Below are 10,013 nucleotides of genomic sequence, written 5' to 3'. Positions count from 1 at the left end.
GAGGTGACGTCGGCCGCGAGCGGCAGGGCGGCCATGTTGGTGAGGGCAGCGAGGCCGAATGGCTGAAGAAGGGTCGTGAGCCGAGGCTGCGAGATAGCGGCAACGCCGGGGGACAGGCCTCTCGCTGCCTGGCGTTCTGTGTGTGTTTGGAGTGAGGGGAGTTGGTGTGAAACGGCGCAGCAGGTGCTGCTTTTTGTCAGGGAGCATTAACTTCACAGGCAGGTAATATGTTACTGTGAGAAAGGGGGATGGCTAAAATGGTCACACTGGCTTTTTAACACACAGTCACTCAGCCCAGTCAGTTTCCCTCCAAGAAGCAGGTTCGCAAGTGCAGTCTGATCCTCAAATGCACTGTCTAATGAATTGGGGAGCCTTGGGCTGTCACCTCCCACATCTTTGCGCCCATTTTCCCTGGAACTCAAGATTTGAATCCTTCCAATCAGCTCTCTGTCGCTGTCACAGTGCCGAAACAGTTCTTATAAAATTCACGAATGACATCCTTCCTATGCGACTGTGTCAGAGATGCACTTTCCCTCCTGGCCATTCTGCAGCTTTTGGCATGGTTGTTCGCACCACCCTCCAACGCATATTCACTGTTGTCCAGCTGGTTGGGACTGCTTTCACTTGGTTCCACTCATCTGTCTATTCGTAGCTGGAGTATCACCAGCAATAGCTTCTCTTCCCACCTCCACACTTTCACCTCTGTTGCCCCAAGGATCTGTGCTTGGTCCCCTTATATTTGTTTACATGCTGTTCCTCAGTTACACCATCCAAAGGTACAGCATAATTTTCCACATGTACACTGATGACAGACATCCCACTTGACTTTACGATATCTCTCCGCCTCTCCACTGTGTGTCCAAATTATCTTGTCCAACATCCCAAACTGGAGGAGCAGAAACTTATTTCCGCTGAATACTGGGAATATTGAAGCTGTTGTCTATTCCAGTGCCACTGATTCCATTCCTGCGCAATTGTGTGGAACTGGGACTGATCTGTTCATAATGTTGCTGTCATATTTGACCGCCCCGCGAGATGAGCTATGTATCCGCACCGTCACTAGGACTGCTTTTTGTAAATGTTTTTAAAAAGAAAATCCAATTGAGGGGCAATTTAATGTGGTCAATCCACCCACCCTGCACATCTTTTGGGTTGTGGAGGTGAGACCCACGCACACACTGGGAGAATGTCCAAACTCCACACAGACAGTGACCCAGGGCCGGGATTGAACCTGGGTCCTCGGTGCTGTGGAACAGCAGTGCTAACCACTGTGTCGCCTTAGGACTGCTTTTTAACATTATCTGACTGCTTCATCCCTCAACTCATTGCAGATATCTGCAATATAAACAAAACTGAGCCAGAAGTCTTATTTCACATGGAACTTTGAAGGAGGTGGTGCTTATGGGAAGCAGTACTCTTTCTTGTGAAACATTTGGATGTTGTTTAACAAACATATCCCATTCTTGACTACTGGAATGACTTTTCAGGGTCACAAAGTTTAGCATTAGTGAATAGACAAAATTTATTTCGTCCCCATGGCTTCTCGTTTAAAGACTATTTGGATTTTGTGTTTGCATAAAGTTTGAGGACAGTTTGATAAAAGAAAGTTATGTTGGTCTTGTACATGAATTAAATCAGTTTACTGTCAATGGTGTAGTGATCTATATATCTGCTTTTAGATACATTCTGCAAAATCAGGTTGAAAATAACTAGGTGACAAATCAGTATGATTACTATCTTTAACATTGCGGTGCAGGAATCTAATAATTATCAGTAGTTCCTGTAAAATAAAAGCTTGAGCTACTTCAGTGTCTAACTTTGCATAATCAATGTTCTGCTTACCCTGTTTTTAGGAGCATTTACTTAAACCTTTCGGACCAGACTGGTGTGGACATTACCTGCTACAGCTGTTGAGCATGAATGATGATGACTCCATTCACCGGCTGGAGGGCAGTGACCCTGACAATCAGACTGGGGGATTAATAATAAAAAAGAAGAGTGCCACAGATGACCAACATATCTTTCGAGCACCAGCACCAAAGACCTCACTGCTCGGGCTTGATAAATTGGCTGCCCAGAAAAGAAAAGAGCGGGAAGAGAAAGAAGAAGAAAAGAAGAAATCAAAGGTGTCATCATATAAAGACTGGGAGGAAGGAAAGGAAGATTGTGGTTCTGATGAGGAAAGTGGTGACAAAGTAGGCAGAGGTGGGAAAAAAGAAAGGTATGACACTGCAATTACAACTTGTATTAATTGAATTTTGTTCCCTGTTATTTTCTGCACTATTATTTACCCAAATTTATTTCCAAGCATCCATCCTTTCACAAGGAGGAGGCGATTGATGATGATGAATAGTTCTCTTTTTGGTTGTTAGTCAGTTCCTTTCAGATATCATAGCATGATGCAAATAGTACCTAGGATGACAAAGATGAGTCCCACACAGAAAATTATGATTTAGCTTGAAGATACTTCAACATGTATTTTACTAGCTCTTTGGAGATTGACAGGGGTCAGAAGGGCTGTTGAAATGGGAATGTGATATGCTGCACCCATGCCATGTCAGTAATATTCTGGCACCATCTACCCGTTTTGCTCTTTCAGTGCAAATTTGACCACTCTGGTTGAACCAGCTTGCAATATGGGTAACATTAAATCTCCGAAGAATTATATTTTAGGTTGATCTTGCATTATATTTCATCACATGCTACAAAAGCTTAGAGTGCTCCTTCAGTTTCTCTTTCCTGTTGAAGACAAATTCTTAAAAAAGTGAATTGATAAAATTCCGTCAAGGACACTTGTAAGTTAATTTTAAAATAGTTACCGTTTTGATTAAGATTATTTCTTGTTGGTACAACGAATAATTTAAAAAATTACATAACTTCCTCCGAGTGGCTGATTGCCACTCTTGACGGACCTTGTTTCGCCCAATCTTTCTCACTCAGGCTGGGTTAGACAGGAGTAGCGAAGCGTGCCCTGGCTGCTTCGGTGTTGAGTAACTGGGGCGCAGAGAGGTAAGAAACTCTCCTTTTTACAGAGCTAGCATCTGTAAAGGAGGGATTTAGATTTATTGTCTCGTGTACTGAGGTACAGTGAAAAGTATTGTTCTGCGTAGAGTCCAGGTAGATTGTTTCATGCATGAAAAACAGAGGACATACGATAAATACACAATGTAAATACATAGACATCGGGTGAAGCATACGGAGTATAGTGCTGCAACAGTAGAGAAGATGCGTAGGGAGATCAGTTCAGTCTGCAAGAGGGTTATTCAGGAGTCTGGTAACAGCGGGGAAAAAGCTGTTTTTGAATCCACGCGTGTTCTCAGACTTCTCTATCTTCTGCCCGATGGAAGAGAGAATGACCCGGGTGGGAAGGGTCTGTGGTTACGCTGCCTGCTTTCCCAAGGCAGCGGGAGGTGTAGACAGAGTCAGTGGGTGGGAGGCGGGTTCGGGTGATGGACTGGGCTGTGTTCACAAACCTCTGTAGTTACTTACGGTCTTGGGCTGAGCAGTTGCCATGCCAAGCTGTGATACAGCCAGATAGGATGCTTTCTATGGTGTATCTGTAAATATTTAAAGGGACACTTAAAAGGTAAGTGGTTCAAATAGGGGTGGGGAGGGTGGCGCGATTTGAACCATTTAACTTTTATATTTAAAATAAATATGCTAACTCTTTCTACTCAACACCTGCTTGCTGACCCACTTGCTCACCTACACTGGCTTGCTACGTCTCCCACTCCCAGACCCTGCTCACTGACCCTCTAGGTCGTCACGCATCCTGGCCCTCCCTGTCCTGCTCGCAAACCCTTCAGGTCCTCACCGATCCTGCTTGCTGAACCTTCCACTCGCCACACATCTTCTTTCTGAACTTCCTGTTCCCACCTCTCTCACCTCTTATTGAACTTCCTGTTCCCCGCCTCTCCCATTTGCTGCCCTGGAGATGAGCGGCAAGAAGCAGGAAGATGTCCTTTGTTGTGCAGATAAGCCACAAGCAGCAGAGACAGTGAAAGGAAGGGTCAGCAGAGAGCAGGAGAGGTTGTGAGCCAGAGGGTCAGCAGAAAGTGAGAGAGGCCAGAGGGTCAGCAGAGACTGGAAGGGCTAGGGAGTAGGAGAGGTATTGAGCAGGAGATTGGCAAGCGGGAGATTCAGGGAGTGGGAGAAACCACTGCAAAATGGCGACGCTTGGGTCATGTGACCGTACATCAGCCCTGGTTTGAAATAACTTCAAAATGAAACTCCCAACACTGAATGTAAATATGGGATCCAATAATTGACTGTTAAAGTGTAAGAGTTAAACAGGGATTTACTGCAACTGGCCAGGATATATGTTTGGTCAGGCCACTTGGTGTCTCTAAGGTGGCTCCTCCAGCAGTGCTGCACTCTCCTATTGCTGCACTGATGTGTCAGCTAGCATTAAATCCTGGAGTGGATTGAGCAGCAATGTTTAGTGTGGGGGTAGAAAAGAAAAAATTGCCACCTACATGCATATTTGATTTAACTGCTGGTCCTTGTGCAGGTATAAAACTTGGGTAATTTTAATAACTTTATTTTGCATTATATTGTCTATTTCTGATCACATAAATGCAACATATGAGTTTGTCTGAGAAAATTCTTATTTTTTTGCTTATATTGTGAAATAGTAAGAAGTCTTACAACACCAGGTTAAAGTCCAACAGCTTTGTTTCAAATCACTAGCTTTCGGAGAGCAGAAGGAGCAGTGCTCCGAAAGCTCGGGATTCAAAACAAGCCTGTTGGACTTTAACCTGGTGTTGTTAGACTACTTACTGTGCTCACCCCAATCCAACGGCAGCATCTCCACATCATTGTGAAATAGGTTCAAGTATATTGTTCCAACGGTCGTAATATTTGCCCAATTCTACAAACGATATATCTGTGAAGGTCTAGAAATGTTATTTGTATCAAACTCTTTATAAAAAAATTTTTTTTTAAATTAAATGAAGATTTTCATAAAATATCAATAACAAAATGAAAAAGGAACCCAACAGGGTTAAGTACAAAACACAGTCTAGAAAAGCAACCCTCCATACCCTACTCCCCCCTGTACAGAAATAATAAATTAACATTAACATCCCGACTTAACACAGCAGGTATATATACCCCCTCAGACCCTTCAGTGTAAAAATCAAAAATAAAGTAAACCCCCCCCCCCCCCGAGTCGCTGCTGCCATTGACCAATGTCTACCGTTCTGCCAGGAAGTCTAAGAACGGTTGCCACCACCTAAAGAACCCTTGTACCGACCCTCTCAAGGCGAATTTCACCCTCTCCAAGTGAATAAACCCTGCCATATCGTTGATCCAGGATTCCACGCTTGGGGGCCTCGCGTCCTTCCACTGAAGAAGAATCCTCCGCCGGGCTACCAGGGACGCAAAGGCCAGAATACCAGCCTCTTTCGCCTCCTGCACTCACGGCTCCTCTGCCACCCCAAATATTGCGAGCCCCCAGCCCGGTCTGACCCTGGGTCCTACCACCCTCGACACCGTCCTCGCTACGCCCTTCCAAAATTCCTCCAGCGCTGGGCATGCCCAGAACATATGGGTGTGATTTGCTGGGCTCCCTGAGCACCTAACACAGCTGTCCTCACCCCCAAAAAACCGGCTCATCCTTGTCCCGGTCATGTGTGCCCTGTGCAGCACCTTAAACTGTATGAGGCTGAGCCTCGCGTATGATGAGGAAGAGTTCACCTTCCCTAGCGCATGTGACCACGTCCCTTCCTCAATCTCTCCCAACTCCTCCTCCCACTTGCCTTTCACCTCCACCACCGAGGCCTCCTCCTCCTCCTGCATCACCTGGTAAGTTTCCGAGATCTCCCCCCCCCCGAGAGCACCCTGTCCTGTACTGGCATGGCAGCAGCCGCGGGAATTCCACCGCCTGGTAAACGCCCTTACCTGTAAGTACCTGAAGGTGTCCCCGTACTTCTCCTCCAGCTCACCCAGGCTCGCAAACTTCCCGTCCACAAACGGGTCTCCCAACCTTCGTATCCCTGCCCTGTGCCACCCCGAAAACCCTCCATCTGTTCTCCCTGGGACAAACCGGTGGTTCCCCCATATTGGGGTCCACACTGAGGCCCCAACTTCCCCCCCCCCTGTGCCACCTCCACTGCCCCCAGATTTTGAGGACAGCCGCCACCACCGGGCTCGTGGTATAATTCCTTGGAGTGAATGGCAGCGGCGCCGTTGCCAGCGTCCCCAGACTCGTACCCACACAAGACGCCATCTCCAGCCTCTTCCATGCAGCCCCCTCCCCCTCCATCACCCACTTGCGCACCATCGTCGCATTGGCGGCCCAGTAGTACCCACAGAGGTTGGGCAGCGCCAGCCCCCCCCCATCTCAACTCCGCTCCACGAACACCCTTCTCACCCTCGGAGTCCCTCGCGCCCACACAAACCCCATTATACTCCTGTTGACCCGCCTAAAGAAGGCCTTCGGGATAAACACGGGGCGGCACTGGAACAGGAACAAAAACCTTGGGAGCACCATCATTTTGACTGACTGCACCCTACCCGCCAAGGACAGCAGCAACGCGTCCCACCTCTTGAACTCCTCCTCCATTTCCTCCACCAGCCTTGTGAAATTAAGCCTATGCAGGGCCCCCCAGCTCCTGGCCACCTGAAACCCCAAAAACCTGAAGCTCCTCTCCGCCCTTTTTAGTGGGAGCTCGCCAATCCCCCTCTCCAGGTCCCCTGGATGAACCACAAACAGTTCGCTCTTCCCCATGTTGAGCTTGTACCCCGAAAAATCCCCGAATTCCCTAAGGATCCTCATTACCTCTGGCATTCCCCTCACCGGGTCCGCCACATATAGCAGCAAGTCGTCCGCATAGAGCGACACCCTATGCTCCTCCCCGCACCAACCCCCTCCAGTTCCTCGACTCCCTCAGTGCCATAGCCAGGGGTTCAATCGCCAGTGCGAAGAGCAGGGGGGGACACGGGACACCCCTGCCTCGTCCCTCGGTGCAACCGAAAGTACTCGGACCTCCTCCTGTTTGTGGCCACACTTGCCATCGGGACCTCGTACAACAGCCTAACTCACCTGACAAACCCCTCCCAAAACCTCTTCAGCACCTCCCACAGGTACCCCACTCTACCCTATCGAAGGCTTTCTCAGCGTCCATCGCCACCACTATCTCCGCCTCCCCCTCCCTCGCCGGCATCACGATAACGTTCAAAAACCTCTGCACATTCGCGTTCAACTGCCTCCCCTTCACGAACACTGTCTGGTCCTCGTGGATGATCTGCGGCACACAATCCTCACTCCTTGTGGCTAAGACCTTCGCCAGCACCTTGGCATCTACATTTAGCAAGGAAATCAGCCTGTAAAACCCACACTGCAGGGGATCCTTTTCCCGCTTCAGGATCAAGGAGATCAGTGCCCGGGACATCGTCGGGGGCAAAGCCCCTCCCTCCCTTGCTTCATTGAAGGTCCTAACTAGCAACGGGCCCAACAGGTCCATATATTTTTTATAGAATTCGACCGGGAAACCGTCCGGCCCCGGTGCCTTCCCCGCCTGCATTCTTCCTATCCCTTTGGTCAGCTCCTCCAGCCCAATCGGGGCCCCCAATCCCGCCACCAGTCCCTCCTCCACCGTCGGAAACCTCAATTGGTCCAGGAAGCGGCCCATCCCTCCCCCCTCCCGTGGGGGCTCGGACCGGTACAATTCCTCATAAAAGTCCCTGAAGACCCCATTGATGCCAACCTCACTCTGCACCATACTCCCTCCCCTGTCCTTAACTCCCCCGATCTCCCTAGCTGCGTCCCGCTTCCGAAGCTGATGCGCCAGAATCTGGCTTGCCTTTTCCCCATACTCGTAAATCGCCCCCTGGGCCTTCCTCCACTGCACCTCCGCCTTCTTGGTGGTCACCAGGTCGAATTCGGCCTGGAGGCTGCGCCTCTTCCTCAACAATCCTTCCTCGGGCACCTCTGCATACCTCCTGTCTACCCTCACCATCTCCCCCACCAGCCTCTCCCTCTTTCCCCCTCTCCCTCCTCTCCTTGTGGGCCCTAATGGAGATCAGCTCTCCCCTAACCACCGCCTTCAGCGCATCCCATACCATCCCCACTCGGACCTCCCCATTATCGTTGGCCTCCAGGTACCTCTCTATACTTCCTTGGACCTGCTCGCTCACCCCCTCGTCCGCCAACAGCCCCACCTCCAAACGCCACAACGGGTGCTGGTCCCTCTCCTCCCCCAGCTCTCAGTCCACCCAATGCGGGGCGTGGTCCGAAATGGCTATCGCCGAATACTCGGTATCCTCTACTCTCGCTATCAGCGCCCTACTCAAAATAAAAAAGTTGATTCGGGAATAAGCCTTATGGACATGTGAGAAGAATGAAAATTCCCTAGCCCCCGGCCTTGCAAATCTCCAAGGGTCCACCCCTCCCATCTGGTCCATAAACCCCCTCAGCACTCTAGCCGCCGCCGGCTTCCTACCCGTCCGAGATCTGGAGCAATCCAGTGCCGGATCCAGCACCGTGTTAAAGTCTCCCCCCATTATCAAGCCCCCCACTTCCAAGTCTGGGATCCGACCCAACATGCGCCGCATAAAACCTGCATCGTCCCAATTCAGGGCATACACATTGACCAGCACCACCCTCTCTACAGCTTACCACTTATCATTACGTACCTACCGCCATTGTCTGCCACAATGCTCGACGCCTCGAATGACACCTTCTTTCCCACCAAGATCGCCACCCCTCGATTTTTGGCATCCAGCCCCGAATGAAACACCTGACCTACCCACCCTTTCCTCAATCTTACCTGGTCTGCCACCTTCAGGTGTGTCTCCTGGAGCATAACTACATCCGCCTTCAGCCCCTTCAGGTGCGCGAACACGCTTAACCGACCCATTCAGTCCCCTTACATTCCTGGTTATCAGCCGGATCAGTGGGCTACCCGCCCCCCTCCCCCGCCGACTAGCCATGACCCCTCCTCGGACAGCCACGCACCTGCACCCCACGCCCGGCCCGTTCCCCACGGCGGCAGACCCCCGTCTCGACCACCTCTGACGCAGCTCCTTTTAACAGGCCCAGTCCCCTCACCCCCGACCCGCGCCTTCCCCTCCCCGCGGGGCCCCATCACACTGCCGGCCATCCACACCAGTTCCATTTGCTTAACCCCCTCCAAGAGCCTCCCCGACCAACCCAACCAAAAGAGTGCCCAACCCGCCCTAACCACCCTCACCGACCAGAAAGAGAAAAACACAATGAAAAAGAAACCAAGAGCAAAGGACCCCCCTCAAAAAAGTAACATATCAACCGCAGTCCCCAAACGCCCATCCCGGCCCTCAATCTGTGTCCAACTTCTCGGCCTGAACAAAGGGCCATGCCTCCTCCTGAGACTCAAAATAATGGTGCCGGTCCTTGTAGGTGACCCACAGTCGCGCCGGCTGCAACATGCCAAACTTCACCCCCTTCCTGTGCAGCACCGCCTTCGCTCGATTGTACCCGGCCCTCCTCTTCGCCACCTCCGCACTCCAGTCTTGGTATATTCGAACCTCCGCGTTCTCCCACCTGCTGCTCCTCTCCTTCTTGGCCCACTTGAGCACACACTCCCGATCAGCGAACCGATGAAACCGCACCAGCACCGCCCGCGGAGGCTCGTTAGCCTTGGGCCTATTTGTATCAAACTCAATAATCAAATGTATTTTTAATTATAGTGAAGTATTTAAATTCAAAATTATTGTTCACGCTTGATAGTTTTGTGGCATTAACTGCATAAAGCAGGAATAGCTGTTTTGGCATTGCATTCGTATTATTGTATCTTAGAAGTGGGGACAGAATGTTTTAATTAAAAGTTCAATGAGCAGTTAAATTGGCTGAAGATCTGCTTTCTTTGTCAGAAGGTTTTAAGGTGAACCATTCAGAAGTTAACTTTGAGCCTGCTGCCGATGTGCTTGTGAAGTGTAGTACTTTAGTATTGTTGCAGAAAGCTGTGTTGACAGAATCATTCATTGAACATTTAAGCTTTTACGAAGTTACATTCTCCCACGGGTCATTCTTT

The 10,013-nt window shown here is 50.1% G+C and overlaps 1 protein-coding gene across 1 annotated transcript in view; it reads left to right on the top strand.

The window, feature by feature from the left end:
• Nucleotides 1-13: 13 nt before the first annotated feature.
• The window catches only part of dhx38 (DEAH (Asp-Glu-Ala-His) box polypeptide 38), a 223,892-nt gene continuing 213,892 nt past the window's right edge, over nt 14-10,013 (top strand). The window contains exons 1-2 of the mRNA XM_072517951.1: nt 14-222; nt 1,854-2,221. Of these exons, the coding sequence (XP_072374052.1) occupies nt 1,917-2,221 (305 nt within the window). The 5' untranslated portion in view covers nt 14-222; nt 1,854-1,916. The remainder of the gene's footprint in view (nt 223-1,853; nt 2,222-10,013) is intronic.

Source organism: Scyliorhinus torazame, chromosome 10 (assembly GCF_047496885.1).
Source record: "Scyliorhinus torazame isolate Kashiwa2021f chromosome 10, sScyTor2.1, whole genome shotgun sequence".
In the NCBI taxonomy this organism is placed as follows: domain Eukaryota; kingdom Metazoa; phylum Chordata; class Chondrichthyes; order Carcharhiniformes; family Scyliorhinidae; genus Scyliorhinus; species Scyliorhinus torazame.
Note: the sequence above shows the minus strand (reverse complement) of the source record. Positions and strands in the feature narration are given on the sequence as shown.